This window comes from Syngnathus scovelli, chromosome 3, assembly GCF_024217435.2.
Source record: "Syngnathus scovelli strain Florida chromosome 3, RoL_Ssco_1.2, whole genome shotgun sequence".
Lineage (NCBI taxonomy): Eukaryota > Metazoa > Chordata > Actinopteri > Syngnathiformes > Syngnathidae > Syngnathus > Syngnathus scovelli.
The window spans coordinates 2,765,729-2,792,034 of NC_090849.1; the positions used below are offsets into that span (position 1 = coordinate 2,765,729).

The following is a 26,306-nucleotide window of genomic DNA, read 5'->3' on the forward strand; positions in this document are numbered from 1 at the left end:
TGAAGCCTTCTGCTCTGCGACCTACAGCGACAACCGCATAGTGAAGTTTGCTGACGACACGACTCTGGTGGGTCTCATCACGAAGTGCGACGAGACTCGGTACAGGTCGGAAGTTGACCTTCTGACCACGTGGTGCAGGGACAACAACCTCTTGCTGAACGTCAATAAGACCAAGGAAATCATTGTTGACTTCCGGAAGGGTCACACAACACACCTGCCGCTGATCATCGACGGTGCTGTGGTGGAGAGGGTGAGCTGCACCAAGTTCCTGGGGGTGCACATCAGTGAGGACCTCTCCTGGTCCGCAAACACCTCGTCACTGGCAAAGAAAGCTCAGCGCCGCCTGTACTTCCTGCGGAAGCTCAGGCGTGCATGTGCTCCTCAGGCAGTCCTGTCTACATTCTACCGTGGCACCATTGAGAGCGTCCTCACCAGTTGCATCGCTGTCTGGGGTGGTAACTGCACTGAACAGAACTTGAAGGCCCTGCAGCGCATAGTGAATACGGCTAGTAAGATTATTGGTGCTTCGCTCCCCTCCCAGAAGGACATTTACACCTCCCATCTCGCCCGCAAGGCAACCTCGATTGCCAGAGATGTGAGTCACCCGGCTCACTCTTTGTTTGACCTTCTGCCCTCTGGGAAGAGGTACAGGAGCCTGCGCTCCCGCACCACCAGACTCGCCAACAGCTTCTTTCTCCAGGCTGTTAGGGCCCTGAACTCGCTACCCCCTTCTGCGTAGCGTGCGGCACTGTTGCGCTACTTTCGGGAATGTCTGCTGTACGCGCACTTGCTCCTTTTTTTTTCTGCTCTTCTTATTTATTTATTTATTGTTGTGTTATTTATTCATTATTTATTCAGCACGCTTTTGTTGTACTTGTTTACTTGTTTGTCTGTTGTGAGCCATGTCTTGTTACCGTGGGATAGGGGGGAACGAAATTTCGGTTTCTTTGTGTGTCTTTGGCATGTGGAGAAATTGACAATAAAGCTGACTTTGACTTTGACCTTGACTTTGATATGCCAGCTGACATTCAACTCGAGCTTATTGATTTGCAGTGCGATTCCGCTATGAAGGACAAATTTGGGTCCGTGGGATTGGATACGTTTTATCAATATCTCGTGCCAGGTTACCCCAAATTAACAGCCATGGCTGCAAACGTTCTATCCATGTTTGGGACTACTTATCTTTGTGAACAGGTTTTCTCCGTAATGAACAATAATAAAACAAAGCAGCGCTCAAGGTTAACAAATAAACACTTGAATGATATTGTTAAATGTGCTGCTACTCAGGATTTGACACCCAATATTGATACACTTGTGAAGGCCAAAATATCCCAAGTTTCAGGAGCCAGCAGCAACAAGTAGACTGCAGGAGTGCAGTGAAAGAGAAAAAAAGTGTGATGACACGAAATTTGTTTGCACTCATTAATACAGATCATTAAAAATAAGACTAATCTGGTTTCATACTAAAGACAGTTAACATTGTGCAGTATATTTTCAGCTTCAGTAGGCCCAGCCTAGTAGTTTGATCGGATGTAGTATAAGCATGCACTGCTATAACTTTTATTTTGTATTTCTTTTTTTATTTATTTCAAAGCAGTACGACAATTAAGGCGAGAATATTTTTTTCATAGCTCCCACTTGAGTTTGTTAAGTGTGGTGAGTTGGTTCAGGTGTAAAACTGCATTCACTTCATTGTTAAAATAAACCAGTGAACCATGAATTTTTTTTTTTCATTGTTTGTGAAAAGAATGTGTTGTGCTTAGAAAAGATTCCTTGTCATCCGTGATTATAATATGTAGGGTAGGCTACAAATGTAGGCTGAATGATAAAGCATAGTACTGAAAAACAAAGCAAAATATTTGGAATTGACATTCTTTTACTGATCCGGCCCACCTGAGAACAGAAAGTCTGGATCCGGCCCCAGAGCCAAACTGAGTTTGACATGCCTGCCGTAGACGGTCCTCGTCACATCAGCAGGACCGATATCTGCTACTTGCAAGGAGGAACAGGTTGAGCACTGCCCGAGCCCTACAGAATGACCTCCAGCAGGCTACTGGTGTGAATGTCTCTGCCCAAACAGTCAGAAACAGACTTCATGAGGGTGGCCTCAGGGCACAACGTCCTGTAGCGTGCCCTGTGCTCACTGCTCAGCACCGTGGAGGTCGATATGCATTTGCCATAGAACACCAGAATTGGCAAATCCGCCACTGGCGACCTGTGCTTTTCACAGATGAGATCAGTTTTACCTTGAGCACCTGTGATAGAAGTGAAAGGGTCTGGAGAAGCCAAGGAGAGCGCTATGCTGCCTGCAACATCATTCAGCATGACCGGTTCGGTGGTGGGTCAGTGATGGTCTGGGGAGGCATTTCCATGGAGGGACGAACAGACCTCTATAGGCTAGAGAACGGCAGTCTGACTGCCATTAGGTATTGGGAGGAAATCCCTGCACCCATGGTCAGACCCTATGCTGGTGCAGTAGTAGGTCCTCCTGATCCACAACAATGCCCAGGAATTGACACAATTGAATGGCCCTCACGATCACCTGGACATAATGTTTCGGGACATCAGATGCCGCCAGGTTGCTCCTCAGACTTTACAGGAGCTCACTGATGCCCTTAGACAGATCTGGGAGGACATTCCACAAGACACCATCTGTCTCATTAGGAGCATGCCGCGACGTTGTCAAGCATGCATACAAGCACGTGGGGGCCATACAAGTCAAGTCAAGTCAAGTTTATTTGTATAGCCCTAAATCACAAACAGTCTCAAAGGGCTTCACATAGCCAAAATTGACAATTATTCTCAAAGCATCCCCTGATCTTAAGCTCCCAAAAGGGCAAGGAAAAACTAAAAAAAAACCCTGCCAGGGGAAAATGAGAAACCTTGAGAAGGGACCACAGATGGAAGGATCCCCCTTTCAGGATCACCAAGTTGTAATGGATGCAGAGAGGGCACAAGTAATACATAATGTGAAAATCAATGACAAAATGAATGTCGGAGGTGCCCTCGATTGTCCTGGCAGTGTCTTCAAGGAGGTTGAGCTGCAGTTTCTTCATCTTGAATTGGTCCCCGAGAATCCAGCTAGCCCAGGGGTGGGCAAACCTTTTGACTTGCGGGCCGAATTTGTCACGTGCTGGTGCCACCGGCGACAGGACCACGCCCCCCTGTCAGTGGAATCGCCGTCACCTGCCACGGGCTCATGGACAGCGCTATATCAGCGCCGCCAGCGCAGACCTGAGTGTCAGTCTGTCCCTTGATGCTGCTTCGCTCATCAGTCCCTGAGATACTGACTCGCTTGACTATTGGAAATCCCGCAGAATCGCTTGGCCTCTCCAGCCCGATCGCCGCTCCAGCACCAGCTGTTACCATCATCCCCTTCCACAATAAAGTCTGTCGCTACGCACTTGGCTGTACTGTCCGTTCCCTTACAGAATTGGGTTCTAAATTTTGACCGGGGGGCCGAACCAGGAGCAGATGGATGTAGTGATTGTGTGAAGTAATATAAACGACCTGTAAAGGTCATTGCATAAAAGGTTTGGGCCTTTAGTAGGTAGTAAAGCATGGATATTCAAAAAAAGTTTTTTGAAAACAAATGCATTTATTAACAGCATTAAAAAAAAACATCCCTAAAAAACTGCTATCAGTGATTCTCATAAAATACGACACTGTTATTATGAATAACAGTCTCCATCACTTCAGTGCCTGCAGGTCAGATTAATGGAAGATGTTTATCTTATGAAATCACATCAAACGGCAAACATTCTGACCAAATATATCATCTTAAAGAATCGGTGAAAGCATACATCCAAACAAAGTAATCAAAACGGCAACACGGTGAGGGGTATCTGAAAATCAGAGCAGAGTTTTAACTCACAAACACCTGGTAACAGAGGTGAGGAAACGGGAAACACTTCCTTAAAGTAAGCCTTAAGAACTTTACAGGTTAAGATTAGTCACAAACAGGTGGTGCATCAATGTCCCTGAGCATCCTGCATTGTTTGAAAATGAGAATGGTCGCTAGTTTCAATCCCTGCTATTTGTACAGATCATATTCAAAATGCATTTTTTTACAACAAACTTGAAAGCCTCCCCTTCATTTTCAGTGGGAACAGTGTTGTTGGTCTCCCTTTTTTTGCTAGTGTGTCATAGTCTGGAGTAAAATTTGTTGTGGCAATTCTTAGGAGAGATCCGAGGTGTTGGTCCGTTTACCTAGATCTGTGACGGGTTGATGTTCATGTGGCTGAACGTCACGTCGCGTACGTCGAGCCAAATTGGCCACTCTTTTTAAACACTCGGCACTCACTGTCCACCTTGCTTTTCCTTGGGCGACTCATTTTAGTGGAAGGATTCCAGGGGAAGGTTTGTGGTTGGCTTTAGCGTAAAACTGTATCCGAAAGCTCGGCGCGCAAATTACAAGAATGCTGTCGTCACAGCCAACGCTCTAAATTCGGCACTGATACAAATAGAGCGCGAGTGCGCCATTTCCGTACTACTGAGTACGTACATGCACTTGTGAGTGTGCACCGAGCTTTCTGACACGGCTTCCGGTAGTAAATGCGCAGGCGAGTGGTTCCCCATCTACTGGGAAAATGCAGTCATTGCAGGCAAAATGACCCCCAAAAAAATTTTAATAATACAATTTATTTGGGGTTGGTGGGCCGGATTAAACGGTCCCGTGGGCCGGATGTGGCCCGCGGGCCGTAGTTTGCCCATCCCTGAGCTAGCCGCTATCAGCTTTTGAGCCACCTAACCCCGTCACCAGCCAGGGAGGGGGTGGGCAGAGAGAACAAAACAAACTCCGGCCAAATCGGCCACTGCAAGTTAGTTAAAGGCCATCTCATAAAAATGTGTCTTTAAACGTGTCTTAAATGTTTCTACTGAGGTAGTAGTTCTAATATCCATTTGTAGGGGATTCCAAAGCTCTGGAGCCCGAATAGAGAATGCTCTAGACCCTGCAGACATTTTCTTGGCCCTCGATGTAACTAAAAGAGTAGCGTTTTGCGAATTAAGGTTACGAGACGGAACATAAAGAATGACTAGGTCGACGAGATATGAAAGCGCTAAGCCATGCAGTGATTTATAGGTTAGTAGAAGAACCTTGAAGTCACATCTTAAATGGACCGGGAGCCAATGTAATTTGGCTAATACTGGGGTAATGTGATCAAATTTTCTTGACCGTGAGAGCAGCCTCGCAGCGGCATTTTGCACTAACTGTAGACTTTTGATACTGGACTTAGGAAGACCAGAGAATAATACATTACAGTAGTCCAGGCGCGACGTGACGAACGCATGTATAATAGTTTCCGCATCCCCGGTCGAGAGGATAGGACGGATCTTAGCAATATTACGAAGGTGAAAAAACACAATCCTGGTTATATTCTTGATGTGTTTTTGAAAGGAAAGCGTTTGGTCAAATATTACCCCGAGATTAGTTACCGTATCACTCTGAGTGATAGTACGGTTATCTATAGTTATAGTGGTTTCCTTAAATAAGTGTTGATAACGAGTAGGACCAATTATCAACATCTCAGTTTTATCTGGGTTAAGACGAAGGAAGTTGAGAGACATCCATTGCTTGATCTCCGCAAGGCACGCCTCGAGATTACAACAGTCCCGCGGATCTGTCATTGATAACGGCATATATAATTGGGTGCCATCCGGGTAGCATTGAAAACTAATATTATATTTACGTATTATGACCCCAAGCGGAATCATATAACTATTAAATAAAATCGGTCCGAGTACCGATCCCTGTGGGACACCACACGTAACATTATAGAGCTCAGAGGACGTATTGCCATGGACCACTCGGTGCGTCCTGTCTGATAGATAGGAATTGAACCAGCTGAGTGCTGACCCTGAGATACCAACACAACTTTTAAGACGCCCTAATGAAATATCGAAGTCTACAGTGTCAAAGGCAGCACTAAGATCGAGTAGTAACAATACAGACGACGTATTTGAATCCATAGTTATGAGGAGATCATTAGTCACTTCAGCAAGTGCTGTCTCTGTGGAATGATTAGCTCTAAAACCAGACTGAAAAGAGTCATATCGATTATTAGCGACCATGTAATCAATAAGCTGCTGCGCTACTACTTTTTCAAGAAGTTTTGCTATGAATGGGAGGTTTGAAACTGGCCTATAATTACTGAGACAGTCCGGGTCAAGATTTGCTCGGTTAAGTAGCGGTTTAATAATAGCGGTTTTAAAAGCTGTTTGCACTATCCCAGAGGAAACAGACAGATTGATTATATTTAAGACGGACGGTCCTAAAATTGGAAATAATTCTTTAAGTAGTTTGACTGGAAGCGGGTCGAGTAAGCATGTTGTTTGTTTAGCTGCACTAACCAATTTTGTAAGCATTTCAAGGGACGCGCTTTTAAAATTTGAGAGGGTTATTGCATGATCCCCAGCGCTAGCAACCGGCGGAGCGATTGGAATGGTATTCTTGATCTCGTCCCTAATGGACTCAATCTTTTGAGCAAAAAATTTCATAAACTCGTCAGCTGAGTGGAAGGAGCTATCGGGGGTCGGCTGGCGCAGAGTTAGCTTTGCCACTGTATCAAATAGGTATTTAGGATTGTTTTTATTGAGATTAATGACATACAAGATATTGAAAAGAATTTTGAGTTGCGGAAATTGAATTTAGGCAAAATGCATGAGCCTGCCACATCATTTTTTCACTTTGATTTTTGGCGTGTCTATATACTGAGCCCTCTGTAGGCTGAAAACGTGTATTTCCATAAAAAGATGTGGCATCCTTTTGTTCCTGAGACATTAAACTGTCTATCAGTATAGATATCCCCCCCAAAAAAATTTCACCATTGAAATCTGATGTGTTTTCAAAGTGTTCCTTTAATTATTTTGAGCAGTGTGGTTACAGTGCTCCCTCGCCACTTCGCACTTCACCTGTTGCGGATTTGCTACTTATCGGGTTTATAAGAGACAGGAGAATGCCGTTTAAATGCACACTGGTAGCGCGGGGTGTGCCACTGAGGGTCACTGTGGACAAGCGCGGGAAGCGGAGCACCCAGTTTGTTGAGAACAAGGCAGGACAACCATGTGCAACACGGACTCTTTATCTAGGGAATGAGTAAAGAGGAAAATGGAGGCTGTCTCACCAACAGAGCAGGTGCATGAGGCGAGTGACGAGCTGGTCAGCGAGCTCGCGTCCTGCGTCGTGGTGGCAGACGGGGGCAAAGCAAGTTTGTGGTCAGGGACAGGAGAAGATCGGGCCAAACAGTCCAGTGGATCAAGCAAAGGAGAATCAGGTGGCAGACGTGTGTGTGTGTGTCAAAGCAGACGAATCAGAGCAGACCGATTAGCATGTGCATTTCCACATTGGCGACGCGGGCCCCCGAGGTCTAGCACGGAGGGCGCATTTGCTGGCCAGGAGGGCAAGAGAGGAGCGAAGACGTGACGGAAAATGCACCACTGTGAAGTAGTCAAGACAATGGCAATAAGAGCTGATAGTGCGGGGTGTGCTTTTGAGCAATGTGCATCACCGCAGACGTGACTGAGGACAAGCACATGAGGCTGGCAGGTGGCCATGCGCGAAGAAATAGCGCCAACCAGTGCAGGAGGAGTCGGGACACGTGACAATATTACGTGTTTATTTTATTTTATGTAAATGTACAATACATGGATGCGTACAACAGTGTGGGAATGGTTATTAAGGGAATGGCAAAGGTTTATGTAGCAATAGTAATAATCTATCTATTGGGGAGGCTTTACAAAGCTTTAATATTGTGTACAGCAGGGGTCACCAACACGGTGCCCGCGGGCACCAGGTCGCCCGTGAGGACCGCATGAGTCGCCCGCAGGACTGTTCTAAAATGAGCTCAAATAGCGGTATTTGTCAGTGAGCTGCATCTGTTTATTTTACAGTCAAACCTCGGTTTTCGAACGTCCCGGTTCTCGAACAAATCGGAATTCGAATAAAAAATTAAAGATTGTTTTGCTTCGGTTGTCGAACAAAATTCGGAGATCGAACCTCACGAGATGAGCCGGGAGGACCCGAGAAAACCAGACCGCGCGGCCCGGATGCCGACTGACTCCGTTGTTATTGTATTTTCGTTACTTTGAGGATTGTATTAACCCCTAATCATGCCTCCAAAGCAAGCAAGTGGGAGCAGTAAAGCCATCCTCAAACACAAAGACGCTCTTAAAGCAATGCGACAGTGAGCGCCCGGTGCACTGCGGTTGCACGGTCGGACCAAATTAAGCTCCCTGCGCACTGAGGTCCACTTAAATTTTGCAAAGTACATCAGGACTTTAAAATTTTCTTCTAAATTTTAGCGACGGCTCTGTCCCGTTCGGTGTTTTGTGAGTGTTTACTGAGTGTTTGTCCGGCAGTTTTGTGTGTGTTCGTCTCGTGTGATACGTCGTGCTACTAGTGCGGCGGGCATGTTCTGCTCAACATCGGCGAAAGTGGGTTTTATGGCGTTCTGGACTTTGGTGCGGAGAGATTAAAGTGCTCGGACTGCTTCGTCATGGAGCGACGCCGGACTGGCCTGCTCTTCCTCCCCCGGTTGGACTGCGTCGTGAGCTCGGACTGCTCCGTCCTGGAGCATTGTTGGGATGCGTCGGCAGCGGAAGACGGGCCAGCGCGGAGACGTCGGGCCAGGCTTGCGGCCAACCCAGCTCGCCCAGCCGTGTCTTCCATTCTCCTGGCGTACGTTCGTTCGCGGAACGACAAGATGGGTTGCGTTCGCCTGATAGGATCCACAAACCGGACAGTGCGTGCCTGCTGCGTGCTCGTGTTCACAGTGGCCTGGTTGACTGTCATCTTACCGGACTCTGCTGTGCATCGGGAGCGGCTAGCGTGCTATCACGCTTATTGTTCATTGATGTTGAATTCTTGTGTTATTTTTCCTGTGTTGTTTACTTGTATGTGCGTTGTGAACTCTGTCTTGTCACCCTGGGATAGTGAGAAACGTAATTTCGATCTCTTTGTGTGTCTTGACATGCGGAGGAATTGACAATAAAGGAGACTTTGACTTTGACTTTGACTTTGACTCACAATAATGCGACCAGCGCAGTGCAGTTGCGCAGTCGGTAACGCGCTACAGTCGCAGTTGTGCGATTGGACAAAATTAAGCTCTCTGCGCACTTAGGTCCACTTAAATTTGGAAAGTACATCAGGACTTTGAAAATATTTTCTAAATTTCAGCGACAGCTCTGTCACAATAATCCGACCAGCGCCGTGCAGTTGCGCGGTGGCCGACGTGCTATGGTTGTGCGTTCAGCGGTGGGCTGCAGTTGCACGATCGGACAAATATGCACAAATGAAAAAATGCTTAAAAAAGGCGGGTTTTTTTTTGTCTTGAAACGGATTAAAATTGTTTCCATTATTTGTAATGGGAAAAATAGATTCGGAATTTGATGATTCGCTTCTCGAACCGACTTCTGGAATGGATTGTGGTAAAAAAACAAGGTTTGACTGTATTTTTGCTATTCTTGTTAAAATCACACTTACATGTGAACTGGAAATGACAATAATAACACATAGTGAAAGCCAAATTGAGCAAATTGGCTATTTCAGAAGTGTGTTTCAAACTAGTAGCCCTTTGCCTTAATCAGTACCCCGGAAGTAGCTCTCGGTTTAAGAAAGGTTGGTGTACAGTGATCCCTCACCACTTTGCACTTCACCTATTGCGGCCTCTGTGCATCAGGAGTTTTTAATATTAAATATTCTGTATATTTCGGTGCATCGCAACTTTTTGCTGTGTCACTTAGAGTGCGAAGGTTTGTCTGCCCATATGACTTACAGCACACTATTGGCCAGTAGAGGAGAAGAGACCAATGGGAACATGTTGATCTGTAGTCTTGCCGTTGATTGGCTTAGAGCTTTAAGAATAGAGCGTGGTTAGAACTACCGTATTTGCCGGTGTATTGGTCGACCTTTTTCGATCCAAAATCGACCGAAAAAAATCGACCTCGACTTATACACCGAGTCATAAAATTTAACTTCGTATTCATCGCTTCAAATGTGATGGTAACCAAGGCCGTTTCTCATGCATCTCATTGTGCGTTGCACTTAGAACATTTGAACCGGGCGGCGTGCGCGAGTGCGCGGCCCGCTGGAAGTCCAATGAGGCGCCGCGATCTCCTGCGCGGTGCTTATAAAGTGCCGATCCGCTCGGCTTGGAGCTATTTCCGGCCTCCCGTTGGTGCCGGGCGGCGTGCGCGAGCTCGCCGGCCGCGATCTCCTCCGCGGTGCTTATAAAGTGCCGATCCGCTCGGCTTGGAGCTATTTCCGGCCTCCCGTTGGTGCCGGGCGGCGTGCGCGAGCTCGCCGGCCGCTGGAAGTCCAATGAGGCGCCGCGATCTCCTGCGCGGTGCTTATAAAGTGCCGATCCGCTCGGCTTGGAGCTATTTCCGGCCTCCCGTTGGTGCCGGGCGGCGTGCGCGAGCTCGCCGGCCGCTGGAAGTCCAATGAGGCGCCGCGATCTCCTCCGCGGTGCTTATAAAATGCCGATCCGCTCGGCTTGGAGCTATTTCCGGCCTCCCGTTGGTGCCGGGCGGCGTGCGCGAGCTCGCCGGCCGCTGGAAGTCCAATGAGGCGCCGCGATCTCCTCCGCGGTGCCTATAAAGTGCCGATCCGCTCGGCTTGGAGCTATTTCCGGCCTCCCGTTGGTGCCGGGCGGCGTGCGCGAGCTCGCCGGCCGCGATCTCCTCCGCGGTGCTTATAAAGTGCCTATCCGCTCGGCTTGGAGCTATTTCCGGCCTCCCGTTGGTGCCGGGCGGCGTGCGCGAGCTCGCCGGCCGCGATCTCCTCCGCGGTGCTTATAAAGTGCCGATCCGCTCGGCTTGGAGCTATTTCCGGCCTCCCGTTGGTGCCGGGCGGCGTGCGCGAGCTCGCCGGCCGCGATCTCCTCCGCGGTGCTTATAAAGTGCCGATCCGCTCGGCTTGGAGCTATTTCCGACCTCCCGTTGGTGCCGGGCGGCGTGCGCGAGCTCGCCGGCCGCGATCTCCTCCGCGGTGCTTATAAAGTGCCGATCCGCTCGGCTTGGAGCTATTTCCGGCCTCCCGTTGGTGCCGGGCGGCGTGCGCGAGCTCGCCGGCCGCGATCTCCTCCGCGGTGCTTATAAAGTGCCGATCCGCTCGGCTTGGAGCTATTTCCGACCTCCCGTTGGTGCCGGGCGGCGTGCGCGAGCTCGCCGGCCGCGATCTCCTCCGCGGTGCTTATAAAGTGCCGATCCGCTCGGCTTGGAGCTATTTCCGGCCTCCCGTTGGTGCCGGGCGGCGTGCGCGAGCTCGCCGGCCGCGATCTCCTCCGCGGTGCTTATAAAGTGCCGATCCGCTCGGCTTGGAGCTATTTCCGACCTCCCGTTGGTGCCGGGCGGCGTGCGCGAGCTCGCCGGCCGCGATCTCCTCCGCGGTGCTTATAAAGTGCCGATCCGCTCGGCTTGGAGCTATTTCCGGCCTCCCGTTGGTGCCGGGCGGCGTGCGCGAGCTCGCCGGCCGCGATCTCCTCCGCGGTGCTTATAAACAGCCGCATGCGCGGAATTTGAACACATTTCGTCAATAAATTTCGCATATTGAATTTTGAAGTTTAATATAATGCAACAATTGAGCTCGACTTATACAAAGGATATATCATAAAATCGTAAATTTCCGTCGAATTTTAGGGGGTCGACTTATACACCGAGTCGACCTGTACACCGGCAAATACGGTACACTTTATCTCAGCCTCCTGTAGTTGCGCTACAAATCTATTCTTCCACTTCGGCCAACAATAGACACTGTGTTGGAGATTATTCTACTGGTTCTTTTATATTTTATCACAGACAAATTATTTAAGTAAATCAACCGAAATAATTTGTCTGTGATCAAAGAACCAGTAAAATAATCTATGAGTGAAGACAAAACGTAGTACAACTAACTGTGTTGGAGATTTCTATACAATTGTGTGCATACCAGTTCATCCTCACGTTCTGCAGGAGCCTGATAATTGAATCAGGTGTGTTTAACGAGGGAAACTTGGAAAACATGTAGGAATGCGGCCCTCGAGGACTGGAGTTTGAGACCTCTGGATAGATGATTGTTTACATCAGCTGGACGCACACACTTATACACTTTTCCATTGTTTTACGGTAAACCTCTAATGATGAGAAAAAAAAAGTTACAGCGCAGAGTGTCTGACAATTCGCTATATGGTTACGTCTTTGTACAGTCCAAAAGCTGCAAAACAATCAAAGAAAAAAGTAAAAACATACCAGGTATGCCAAGTTCCTCACTCAAAGTGCCTGCGTCTCCGGTGCATTTCCCTTTTCACACGAGTCCTGGACTCCCGAGAGTATTTCGCTGATCAGGTGGGGCTCCTAATCACGATTCACCAGTACACATACATGTATATAAAATGACATGTAAACAATCACATCCAACTACCATTCCTGAACAGATATTTCAACACCTCGCTATTTTCCGCAATGCCCTCAATCCACAATATTATTAAGCAACCATGACAATTATTGAAAAATGCTCTCCCTTACTTTTTCACATGTTACGATCAGGCTTGGAATATTGTGGAGTGCAGAGCAAACCACGAAATATTCCAAGGAACATCATCTTTAGAAGATCACGTCGGGGTCACCAATTGTTGGAAATTCACTGGGAGTGAGCCGACGACAGTCCGCGACATAAACCCAATACAAATTGTTCTTGCCCAACTTACTCAATGCGTATTATTTTTTGTCCTCTTCAAGGAAGGTGTTCACATCGACACAACCAACCAAACTCACACAAGGTGGCTTGAATTTGATCTAATTCTTTGTCTTTATGCTCTGGGTTCTGGACAGTGTACAAAGACAGCGCTGGACCGCTTTCTATCCTCACGAAGCTCACACCCGCTTACGAGCGGAGTCAGCGGTGATCTACCTCTTGCAGTCCTTACATTTATATTTTCTTGCCAATGTTACAATTCTAAAGATATGTGGGTCGAGGTCTTACTTGTCTGTGTCCTTGGGCGTTCTACCAGTACTTCAGCCATTGTTTTTATTGGTAAATGGTTTGGTTCAAAGCTCACTCCTTTGCACATTTACCAGAAGAGGGTGACTTGTACATGCAATCAAATATTGACATTAGAGTATTGCAATTTTGTATAATTTATAAAATTACCTGTCTGAAACTAAACTGACTCGCAATCATAGAATTTTCATGCATTTAAATGGTGGATCCCTTCCAGGAAGACCAGGGTACAATGGATGCTGAGTGAGCAACACCTGTTTCTGCCCATAGTCTATAAATAGATGCTCCAATTTCCGTAACATCTGTCGTCCTCAAATGACGACCAGCATTCGTGCCAGTTGTATACAGTTATAACCAGTCTTTGACCTGTCGAAACCGGAATCGCCGCCATCTGCCCAGTGTATGAGTCAGTCGTGCTAGGTGAATGAAGCCGGACGGTTGCGATTCACGATGGAACATGATCAAAGGTGAGCTCCGGGATATTATGATAGACTCGAGATAGGGGGGTGGAACTTTTAGGGAACAATTATCATATAATGGTTATTGAATGATGTGATTGCAGTGATGATTCGCCCTGACGTATTTCCTCCATGTATTATTTTATGCAAAATATCTTGTCAAAAGCACCTCTTGGATTAAGGTGCCCCCGGCTTCCCGGTAACAGGTTTGTTTTAGCCGGGTTCGGAGATTCGTCCGTAATCTAACCACCCGAGTTAAATTAACTCCACCGGAATCAATCTAATTTCTGTACGACGCCAATCCCTCTCAAGTCACCCGAAGCTCGTGCCGAGTAACTCAATTCGAGGCAGGACTTCGAAGTGACCGCATCGTATTGATGGCTCCCCGCTAATGTTTGAAGTTCTTATTTGTTACGGATATTTTTTAGATGTCTTTGTTAAGACCTCAGGGATTCGTTTGTATAGCGCACCCAAGCACTAGTTTTGCCTAAGTAAATGTTGATATGGGTCCGTTCCACTTGGTCGCTCATGCAGCGAGCCGACCAACTTTTTTATTCGAAAGAGAATCGAATTAATAAAAGTGTGACAATAATAGCATTTAAGAAGAAAATTAATGCACTTTATATGATTAATTCTAACTTCGTATACGTAGATCTAGCACTTAACCGTCGGAGTTCTTCACCCCACTTAATTGCTTTAAAAAGAATAACAACTTTCTTAAACCGGATAAAAATGTCGTGCTCTATTTAGATTTGCCCAATAATTAATTTGGAAGGCAAGTCTATTTTTTGATTGTGTCCCGTTTAACTTTTGACGCGGCCCGACAAATTTAGGAACTGGGCCGCGCCCGACGGACAATCGAAATACTTTTATCCTCCACCAACCAAGTCTCTAACTTGTTCGGAGTTATTTTTTACGCGGCCCGTCAAAAAGGGGAAGCGGGCCTGAGCCTTTCGAATAGTTAAATAACTTTACGTTCTACACAAAACCAATAATCCGATTTAAACACTTCCGTTAATTTATTTTATTTAAATTGGCCCCAAACCATCGGTTGCATATTCAGTACAAATCCGCGCACAACGTAGTAAGTAATATACAAAACACATTTATTGAAGAAACATGGAATAGAATTACAAATCTCAATTACTCCAGAAACCGAACAACTTCACTCACTGATACCCGTGTTAATAAAATCATTCAATCCCAGAACAATTCGACTGCAAAACACAGTTCATGAAAGAGGGAAGAGGTAAATACCAGCTGCGTGCTATTTTTGGTGGAAGCAAAGTCGAGTGATCAATTCGATCTTACTTCTAAAATCCAAATTAGAGAAACAAGCTGGCCTCGAGGGAGCCGGCGGCCCGATGACTATTCCCCCCTCTCGCTAAAATACATAAAAACGGTAAACCCTCACCTATTTCTCCTTTAAAGTTGTCCAGTCCAATTTTTGGGAGTAAATCCAAGTTAATTTCAGTCCAGTGATCCTGCGTCTCACACAAAGATCTTCGGGACTTTGGAAAAAAAATCTTGAAACTCCTCCGGGCTTCTTCACGTATGAGCGCTCTTTTGGGGGAAAAAGCCCTGAAGCTGTCCCTGCAGGACTTTTTATAGACTCCTCAGTCCCCCCCCCTCCCCTTCTTTGTCCTATACCTTCCCTATAGGGTAAGACTGCCCAGCTTTCCCACGCCTATAGAGTGAACTGGTCAGTTTTCCCACGCCTACTATAGAGTAGGAGTGCCCAGTTTTCTTCCCACGCTTGGACATCTGTGGCCTTCAGCAGCTGTTTCCGCCCTGACCACGCAGTACTTTCCACCAAATGCACAGCTAGCCCCTGGTAAAACCTTTCACTTCCCCTTTTCTTCTCTTCCTGTTCCATGAAAATAACTTTTTGAAGTTACGCTTCAATTAACTCTGAAATAAAAATCCAAACCCTTGACCTACTTTTCTAAATAATTTAGGTCACGCCACTATTCTCATAGTGACGGGTCTCTTGATTGAATTGACAAATAATATTGCTTAAAGCAGTTACAGAATACATTTTTAGCCAAGCAAAGAAATCAAAAAATAAAAATCACATTTGTGCTTCTCCAAACAATTTATGTCACACCACTATTCTCATAGTGACGGGTCTCTTGATCGAATTGACAAATAATATTGCTTAAAGCGGTTACAGAATACATTTTTAGCCAAGCAAAGAAATCAAAAAATAAAAATCACATTTGTGCTTCTCCAAACAATTTATGTCACGCCACTATTCTCATAGTGACGGGTCTCTTGATCGAATTGACAAATAATATTGCTTAAAGCGGTTACAGAATACATTTTTAGCCAAGCAAAGAAATCAAAAAATAAAAATCACATTTGTGCTTCTCCAAACAATTTATGTCACGCCACTATTCTCATAGTGACGGGTCTCTTGATCGAATTGACAAATAATATTGCTTAAAGCGGTTACAGAATACATTTTTAGCCAAGCAAAGAAATCAAAAAATAAAAATCACATTTGTGCTTCTCCAAACAATTTATGTCACGCCACTATTCTCATAGTGACGGGTCTCTTGATCGAATTGACAAATAATATTGCTTAAAGCAGTTACAGAATACATTTTTAGCCAAGCAAAGAAATAAAAAAATAAAAATCACATTTGTGCTTCCATGCGTGACTCACACTCCGACACTGTGTTCCTCTTTTATTTCTATTTTAACTGGCTTAGCTTATTCTGGCCCCTCTTTTGGTTCTGCGTTTTGGTCTGGTGCCATCTTTTGGACAAATTTCAACTCCAATTTATTCCTGTGAACAATCCATATTCTACCATTTGCACCATCTCTACCCCCCATGTTACATGACAATCTATATATAGACTATGGGCGTCTATGGGTACAAAATCTGTGCTGGATGTCCTCAATGCAATCGAAGGTGAAGATGAAGATGCAGCTGTGGATGAAATCTTCATTGCTCCCCCCGCGGTCAGTGTGGAATCTGTGCCTGACAAAATTCCCGGACGCCAGGCCTCTCGCCGCCCCCACGATTGTCGTCGGAAAGAGCGCAAATCAGAAGCTGGACTTCTTCCTTTCTGATGTATATCCTCACCTTGTTCGAGAGACCAAGGTGACTGACTCCAACTTCCAGCTCACCATCGGAGAATTGAAGAGCGTGTTGGGGATCTTGGTGCTCTCGGGTTACCACTCTCTCCCCAGTCGCCGACACGACTGGAGCACAGATGAAGATCTCCAGTGCGCCCTCGTCGCTGGGGCCATATCACGCAACAGGTTCGAGGAGATCATCCGCTACATTCACTGCGCCGACAACGCGCACCTGAACCTCAGCGACCGGATGACAAAGCTGCGTCCCATGATGGACATCCTCAACGCTCGGTTCAGGGAGGCATATCCAATAGACTGCAATGTTGATCTGGACGAGGCAATAATTGAATATTTTGGAAGACACCAAATCTTGTCTGTCGTGTACGACACGGCAAACAAGATTGCGCTCACTCGGTGGAAGGATAACGACGTGGTCACCATCGCCTCCACCCTCGCCGCCGAGCATCCTCTGCAGAAGGCGTCACGCTGGTCAGCGAAGGAGAAGAAGAAGGTGGCAATGGACCAGCCATTTGTTGTCCAGCTGTACAACCGCAGCATGGGCGGCACGGACCGCGCCGACCAGAGCATCGGGCTCTACCGCATCAACATGCGCCGGAAGAAGTGGTGGTGGCCGATATTCACCTGGATGCTGGACGCGGCTGTCTTCAATGCATGGGTGCTGCACCGGCTGGATGAGCACGGTGGGATGTCTCTGCTGGACTTCCGACGCAAGGTGGCCCGAACTCTGCTTGCAGCACCAGGCGTCACTCGAGCTCGTAGAGTGGGCAGATCGCGCCTGTGCGCAGTTGCCGATGACTACAGCTTCGACGGCATGGAGCACTGGCCAGAAGTGGCGGAGCAAGGCCGAAAGTGCGCACTGCCAACTTGCAAGTCGCGTCCGTCCAGTGCGTGCTCCAAGTGCCGCGTGGCACTGTGCATGAACTGTTTCCGTGGTTACCACCAGCCGGAACAGAATATGTGAGAAGCACTGGTCGCGTGATCCGTTTTCTGACCGGAAGTGGCGGCACAAGGCTGAGCATGATCACTGCTGAGTTACAAATCACGGCCGTCCACTGCCTTTATGGTACCGCAATCTTCAGTCCACTGCGCTTATTGTACCGTGGTTTTGTACCGTTTCCCCTGAAAGTTTGTTGCAAATACATACGGCTATGAAAACCAACTTGTGTTCATAGAAACTTCGGCATTTTCTTACGACTATCGTGGGGATGACGGCCGCCGTTGACTGGAGGCGTTGCACATGCATGCCCATTGAAAATTGCGGAAATGGTCCCTTTCATGTTGCAGACAGCTGTTACGTGTAAAACACAACTAACTCTGAACATTCAAATAAATTACATCACGTTACACTTGTAAATCGTCAGAATGCTCCGATTTTTGTGCACGTATCAGCCCATTGTCTATATATAGATGCCGCATATCTCGTGTACGCGACGTCATAACCAAAAAAGTGCGGCATATTCGTACTTAGGGACACCTAAGGACCCAGAAAATATGCACCGTTTTAGAAAAATTTGGGCAGATCCAGGTTTTAAACTCGCAACACACTTCTTGTCCCGGTTAGTTGACGCAGAATCCAGACGGTTTGGTCGTCACCTTGCCCCTTACCCAATCCAGGGAGGAGAGGGTAGGAAAGAGAGTGCAAATGGCAGTACAAATGGTGGTCAAATCGGCTAGTGTAGTTTAATTAAAGGCAAGAGCATATAAATATGTCTTTGTGTCTTGAATGCTTCTACTGAGGTAGCAGCTCTTGTAACTGTAAGTAGGGCATTCCAGAGCTCTGGACACGGAATAGAGAATGCTATCAAAAGTCTTTTTGACTCTTGGGGTCACTAAAAGACCAGCATTTTGTGAAAAAAGCTTTTGAGCCAGAACGTATGGTATTAGGTCAACGGCATAAGCCATTTTATATTTATAAGCCATGTAATATTTTATAGGGTAGTAACAGAATCTTGAATTCACATCTCAAGTGGACCAGGAGCTAATGCAAGTTGGCTAGTATCGGGGTAAAAATTCAAGATAATTCAACATTGGAAGTGAATGAGTACCGTATTTTCCAGACTTTAAGGCGCACCTTCAATGAATGGCCTATTTTAAAACTTTGTACTTATATAAGGCGCACCGGACTATAAGGCACACCATTAATGCATCATGTCAGATTTTTAATCCAAATCAAATCATTCTCCATTTTATCTTTTTTATTTTAACTTCAGGCGCATCAAATTACTTTATAATCACAAAATAATGATCCATAGTCTTTTTGATTCATGATTCATAGTCTTCAGCGGGCCACTTATGATTGATTTCATGACACAATGCTTTGGGCCAGTTTGAATTGAGGAATTCGGTCCATATATAAGGCGCACCGGACTATAAGGTGGCTTTTGAGAATATTTTAGGTTTTTAGGTGCGCCTTATAGTCGGGAAAATACGGTAAAGGGTTTCTGGTGAATGTGTATCACATGTGGGTTATGAAAATACCATAATGAGATTGCACAGTACTCCACGTGCAACGTGATAAGTCAGCCAAGCGTCTTGCGTGTGTTGCTGGAATTTGTTACAATGTCTGATTGTGAAAATGCTTCTTATCCAAATCTCTAAATTTTGCAAAATTGCATAGCTTAAAGATGCAAATTAATGTCCAATGTCCATATAAACTGATTAAATTGAACAGAAATTGAAAGAAATTGACAAACACGTAAGCGTGGAACTTGTGAAATACCGGGGCGTGGTACCCATCCTTGATTGCAAGGCATTTTTGAATTTTTACAGTATATGCATAATCTGATTGTTTTTACATGAAATGGAAATGTTAGAGATTTGCTCACTCCAACTTATTTTGCAAGAACCACACGGGAGACAAGTAAGTCCTTTTGGACACCTGCAGGTGGAGAGTCCATTCGTCGCTGTCTGAACAGCGATGATCGAATGAAGTCTGAAAAGTCTCCTTCCTGCAAGGGCATATTTATTAGGAGGAACAGAGTGGGGGTGAGAGTGGGGGTCAGAGTAGACAAATGGCCGAAGCCCCTGGCCTGTTGATCAAAGCACAGCAGGGGGTCTTTCACGATGTTGTGTAAACAAAACTTTGATTGCTTCCTCTGCAGCTAGTCAATCAGTTCAAAAGATCTTAGCACTTTGTTCTACTACTTTTGTTAAGACAGGACAAGCGAGGGTAATTATTACAGGTTACATTCCAACATAATCCTACGATAAAGATAACCTGGAAAACCCTAACAGGAAATATGCTGACATATGCGTTCCTAAACCGAAAACATTGATCAACTGAATATATTCTTTTTTTTATCACAGTGGTTTGCGTTTACAGTTGACACTGAAAGGTGTAGGAGAATTATCCATCTGTCACCTTCAAGACTGGAAGACCACCACTCTGATGACAAAACGTAACCACAAAACAAGATGTACAGTATATTCTGTAACATTTCTGTTGTTAAAAAATTTTCTGATTCTGTTTCCCAGTGAGTTGTCAGAGGCAGTCTATGAGAAGCTGGCTGATGAGACGCTTTATGCGCTGGCTGATTACTTTGAAGACTTAATGGATGAACCTTTCACTGGACCAGAGTATGATGTTGTGCTCTCTGTAAGTCAGTCTGATATTCAAATTGATGCTTACTATTTTTTCAGAGTATGTTCATGTACAGTGGGCACACTAGCAGCACTACACACTGATGTACAGTAAAACCTCTCCTCACAAACTTAGTTAATTCCGTGATCGCATACGTAGGTCAAAAGGTTTGTAAGTATAGGTGTGTTTTTTTTCCCCATAAGAATTAATGTCAAATGTAAAATAATGTTTAAGTGCTTTACCTTGAAAGACGTGACAACTTGCTATCGTAGGCACTTTAGATACTATGGGGGCAGTGGGAAATGGCGAATGGAAGGGTGGAGTGGGAGAATCATGTCCCTAATTTCTACATTCGCTATTCCCTCTTCTGACGACCCTTGCCGCTTTTTGCTCTAGCCTTCTTAGGCGACATGATTGACTACAAAAAGTTCGGGCGAACTACGGATTAACTTGTCACTATGCTAACGTGCGCCGAAACAAACACAAGAAGTGACCAAGTGAAGGGTAGAGACAATTACACACGCAGAGAGATCAGAGACAGAGATCAGACGTTTCCTGTAGTTCTTGACCATGTTTGCACATACTGCAGCAGGGATTTTGGCCCACTTCTGCGACAGCGACAACCCCGAAAGCTGAAGGCTCTGGAGAAGATCTGTATGGAGGAGTGGGCCAAAATCCCTGCTGCAGTGTGTGCAAACATGGTCAAGAACTACAGGAAACATTTGATCTCTAAATGCAAACAAAGGTTTCTGGACTAATTATTAAGTTCTGTTTTTCTGATGTATCAAATACTTACGTATTTCCTGCAATAAATTGGAAATTAATTATTTAAAAATCATACAATGTGATTTTCTGGATTTTTGTTTTAGATTCCATCACTCACAGTTGAAGAGTACCTATGATAGAAATTACAGACTTCTTGTTAGGTTCAAAGTGCTAACTGAATATCTGAATAAGAGAAAAGGGTCAGCAGACAAAAAACAAGTGAGGCAGAATATTGAGTCTTTTCTCGCGAGGAGTGCAATCAGACTTACAGCAATCCGACTACACTAAAAATCTGTTTTACACTCCTCGCTCTTTTTATTTGGAATGCCCTACCCACAGTGTGAGACGATTAGCCCTTAAGGGGGGGGAAAGAGATTGTGGCTTTGTCTCGTAAGAAACAAAAAGTAACGCACAAAGTGTTGCGTGCAGATATGGCTATATCAGCAAAACAGTTTAAGCGATATTATGAGAGATAAAAAGAGAAAGTGTCGTTCTTTAACAAAGATCAGAAGGTTCATGACGCATTGTTTGACGTGTTGTTTTCACGATCTGTTCTGGTGGACGCTGAGCTGTCAGCAGCATCTTGTTTGACACAACCGTCATCTCGCCCCTGACCCAGCCGTAATCCTTCTGTTCTGTTGTACAAGATAAGAATAAGCAAGGCAAAGCAGCAAGCATACTGAACAGTAATATTGTGAATAAGTACTCATTAGAGAACGCATGATAACATATATATATACAATTTTTCTAACAATTCTACATGCTTTGGAAGTGGGAAAACCTGAAAAATCAGCAGTGTATCAAATACTTGTTCTCCCCACTGTAGCTAGTGAGATAAGAGAGGAAGGGAGTTAAAGGAATTCTCTGGAGCTAGCTTTGTTGAACCAATGGACTCCAACTCGTCAATTATGAGGCCCTTGGTCAGGCCGACCATCTAATTATTCCAACAATGCCGGTCCGACCTGACAAACCCAAACGTACTGTTAGGGTCTGCTGGGAACGTCTGGCAGAATCCCCTGTCAGGAAGAGCTTCAACTCCCACCTCTGGCAGAGCTTTTCCCATGTCCCGGAGGAGGCGGAATACATTGACTCCGAGTGGACCATGTTCCGTGCCTCCATCGTTGAGGCAGCCGACCGGAACAGTGGCCGTAAGGTGGTCTGTGTCCGTCGTGGCGGCAACCCCCGAACCCGCTGGTGGACACCTGCGGTAAGGGATGCCGTCAAGCTGAAGAAGGAGTCCTATCGGGCTGTTTTGGCCTGTGGGACTCCAGATGGCCAAGCGGAACGTGGCTTCGGCGGTTGCTGAGGCAAAAACCCGGGCGTGGGAGGAGTTTGGAAAGGCCATGGAGAATGACTTACGGACGGCTTCGAGGAAATTCTGGTCCACCATCCGGCGTCTCAGGAAGGGGAAGCAGTGCACCGTCAACACTGTTTACAGTGAAGATGGCTTGCTGCCGACCTCGACTCGGGACGTCGTGAGTCGGTGGAGAGAATTCTTCGAAGACCTCCTCAATTCCACTGACACGCCTTCCATTGTGGAAGCAGGGCCTGGAGACTCTAAAGTGGACTCTCCAATCCCTGGGGTCAAAGTCACCGAGGTAGTTAAAAAAACTCCTCGGGGTGGATGAGATCCGCCCTGAGTTTTTAAAGGCTCTGGATGTTGTGGGGCTGTCCTGGCGGACACGCTTCTACTGCATTGCGTGGACATCGGGCACGGTGTCTCTGGATTGGCAGACTGGGGTTGTGGTTGCCCTCTTTAAGAAGGTAGACTGGAGGGTGTGTTCCAACTACAGAGGAATCACACTCCTCAGCCTCCCTGGTAAGGTCTATTCTAGGGTGGTGGAGAGGAGGGTCCATCGGGATATCGAATCTCAGATTGAGGAGGAGCAGTGTGGTTTTTGTCCTGACCGTGGAACAGTGAACCAGCTCCAGACACTTGGCAGGATCCTCGAGGGTGCATGGGAGTTCGCTCAACCAGTCCACATGTGTTTTGTGGACTTGGAGAAGGCGTTCGACCGTGTCCCATGGGAAGTTCTGTGTAGGGTGCTATGGGAGTACGGAGTGGCGAGCCAACTTGTAAGGGTGGTTCGGTCCCTGTATCATCGATGCCGGAGTTTGCTCCGCATTTCCGGTAAGTCGGATTCGTTCCCAGTGAGGGTTGGACTCCGCCAAGGCTGCCCTTTTTCACAGATTCTGTTCATAACTTTTATTGACAAAATATCTAGGTGCGATTTGGGCACCTCAGCATTGCATCTCTGCTTTTTGTAGACGACGTGGTGTTGTTGGCTTCTTCAAGCCGGGATCTCCAGCTCTCACTGGAGTGTTTTGCAGCCGAGTGTGAAGCGGTCGGGATGAGGATCAGCACCTCCAAATCTGAGTCCATGGTCATCAGTCGGAAAAAGGTGTAATGCCCTCTTCGGATCGGGGATGAGATCAAGTAGGAGGAGTTCAAGTATCTTGGGGTCTTGTTCACGAGTGAGGGCAGAATGGAGCGTGAGATCGACAGGCGGATCGGTGCAGCGTCGGCAGTAATGCGGACTCTGTACCGGTCCGTTGTGGTGAAGAGAAAGCTGAGCCAAAAGACAAAGCTATCAATCTACTGGTCGATCTACGCTCCTACCCTCACCTATGGTCACGAGCTATGAGTTGTGACCGAAAGAACAAGATCCCGGATACAAGCGGCCGAAATGAGTTTCCTCCGCAGGGTGTTCGGCTCTCCCTTAGAGATAGGGTGAGAAGCTTGGTAATCCGGGAGCCGCTGAGAGGAGAGCCAGATGAGGTGGCTCGGGCATCTCAACAGGATGCCTCCTGGTCTGCTCCCTGGGGAGGTGTTCCGGGGATGTCCCACCAGCAGGAGACCACTTGGACGACCCAGAACGCGCTGGAGAGACTATGTCTGTCAGCTGGCCTGGGAATGCCGAGGGATTGCCCAGGATGAGCTGGACGAAGTGGCTGGCGAGAGGGAAGTCTGGGACTCCCTCCTAAAGCTGCTGCCCCCGCGACCCGACCCCGGATAAGCGGAATAAGATGGATTAATTCATTGAACTTTTACAATGTAAAATGAAAAATAAATATGAGCTGCGGAAGGGGATGACCATGACCATTACGAGCCCTCTACCATCCCCAAATACTTCCATACATCCATCCATCCATCATCTGTACCGCTTGTCCCCACGGGGGTCACAGGCGTGCTGGAGCCTATCCCAGCAGTCATCGGGCAATAGGCCGGGGACACCCTGAACTGGTTGCCAGCCAATCGCAGGGCACATAGAGACGAACAACCATTCAACTTGCACCTAGGGACAATTTGGAGTGCTTAATCGGCCTACCAAGCATGTGGGAGGAAACCAGAGTGCCCGGAGAAAATCCACGCGGGCCCGGTTAGAAGATGCAAACTCCACACAGGGAGGGCCGGAGGTGGAATCGAACTGGCACCCTCCTAACTGTGAGGCGGTCGTGCTAACCACTGCCTCACCCAGCCACCCTCAAATGGTTCCTTTTCTTCAAAATAATTCTTTTAAACTGTCAAATGAATTATAAATAAGGAGATGCAAGCTGTGAGAAGAACCCTGCTCTGTCCCAGCCGGCAGCGGACAAGTATGACGCAATGTTGCGTTCGAGTTTTATTTGTAACCTTAAATGGCACACCTTATCTAGAATCCCGTGGTGTATTTCAGCCACATCCTTGTGGATTCATGCAATTTAATGCGGCAAACCCTTGTTGTTGTGCAAAACGAAAGTTGGCAACCATAAAGGAATGTTTCTTGTGCTTACTTCTTTGAATTCTTCCTCAAAATAGCAGAACCCAGATGTACTCATGTTATTTTTCTTTTGCTTTTAACAATAACACCAACAATGCAGTGCTTTAAACCATTGGCTAAAGATGCCGAAATATCGTTAAGGTTAACTGTTTAAAGACGAACTTGAAAAAAAAAAATAACAGTAGTGCTGTTCAAGTATTCAGTGTCGTAGTGGTTCAAAACAGGTACATGTTGTGTCAGAAAACAGTGTGGCTATTAATGGTGTGAGAATGTGAGTTTGTGTAGCACATTGAACAGTGTCGATAAAAGCTCTAAATGGTACGTGCACCAGTGAGGCCGTGAAAGGTGAACCGCGATGGTTCACTGTATTCCAATCTCAACACTGTACAATTGTACAAAGTCAAGTCAAATTTATTTATGTAGCCCTAAATCATAAAAACGTCTAAGGGCTTCACATACCCACATTTGACAAGTAAATATTAACATCCCATGATCCCTGAAGGGCAAGGATTAAAAAAAAATTGGCGGAAAATAAGAAACCTTGAGAAGCAAAAAAAAGGGGAACAAAGTGCTTCCATACTCGCCGATCTTTATTTAGTGTTTGGAACAGTCACTGTTCTATACCCTCCCTTCACTCCTTGGTCTGCTCTCAACTGCCCTTGACCATTTCCACCTTCTCTTCCAGTCCAGTTGTAATCGCCACAATTAGGTTTTAGGCTCAGATGAGAAGAAGTCTATCCCTTCACGGGGCCTCCGACCTCACGCCCATGGTAAACAATCATCTATTCTTACCCTCATACACGGATACGTATAAAAGTGTCCAGAAGGCAACTAAACCCGAGAGGACGTTGGTACCTGTCTGAATGGAGGCGACTCCAGGACTGTTTTCTCTGCACAGATTGGAATTTATTTACTGACACTTGTCCAAACTTGGACAATCTCACTGAACCAGTTACCTTATATATAAACTTCCGCGAGAACATGATTATTCCCAGGAAGTTGATTTCTATTTTCCCAAATAATAAACCCTGGCTGTCCAAGTCAGTCAAAAATATTATAATTCTCAGAAACATTAGCTTTAATATAATATTTAAGTCCATATTTATTTAATACTTTATTTAAATATTATAAACCGTAGCAGGGAATTACAAAAATAAATTAAGCATGAAATTAAACTAAAAATTAGCTAAAATCAGGTATGAATATAAGGTGCAAAGCCAACTCACTTCTGGAAAGACCTGCATGGGAGGCTGTTAAATCGATAATGGTATGAAGTAAAAAAGGAACCCTTTCTGCCTTGCTGACTTGTCGTACAATGTGCTGGCCAGGGATTTTAATAGTTTTTATTATCATTTTAATATTGATGATTTAAGTGATAAGCTATCAGTATATACTCCCCCTGCGTAGTTGGACACCCCCATTGTAATAGAAAAAGACAATTTATGCAGACTCTTTAGAGGGGTGAAAGCGAGTAAAAAAAGCCCGGGGCTAGACATAATTGGGGGCAAACCTTTGAGGAGCTGTGCAGTAGAATTGGAAGGTATTTTTTCCTTTATTTTTACAAAATATCTCCAGCTCTGTAGGGTTCCTTGTCTCTGGAAGGACTCGATTATAGTCCCAGTTACCAAGACTAGAGCACCAAAATGCTAAATGACTTTCGG

General features: G+C 46.1%; 1 protein-coding gene across 9 annotated transcripts in view; it reads left to right on the plus strand.

Annotated features, from left to right (window-relative positions):
* The window catches only part of LOC125993644 (frataxin, mitochondrial), a 105,636-nt gene that overhangs the window by 31,057 nt on the left and 48,273 nt on the right, over positions 1–26,306 (plus strand). For 4 of the 9 annotated variants that reach the window (XM_049762383.2, XM_049762385.2, XM_049762387.2 and 1 more), the window contains one exon: positions 28–19,839. In XM_049762383.2, the coding sequence (XP_049618340.1) occupies positions 16,271–17,500 (1,230 nt within the window). In that variant the 5' untranslated portion in view covers positions 28–16,270 and the 3' untranslated portion in view covers positions 17,501–19,839. The other 5 variants (XM_068650285.1, XM_068650286.1, XM_049762391.2 and 2 more) reach the window with 4 other exon arrangements.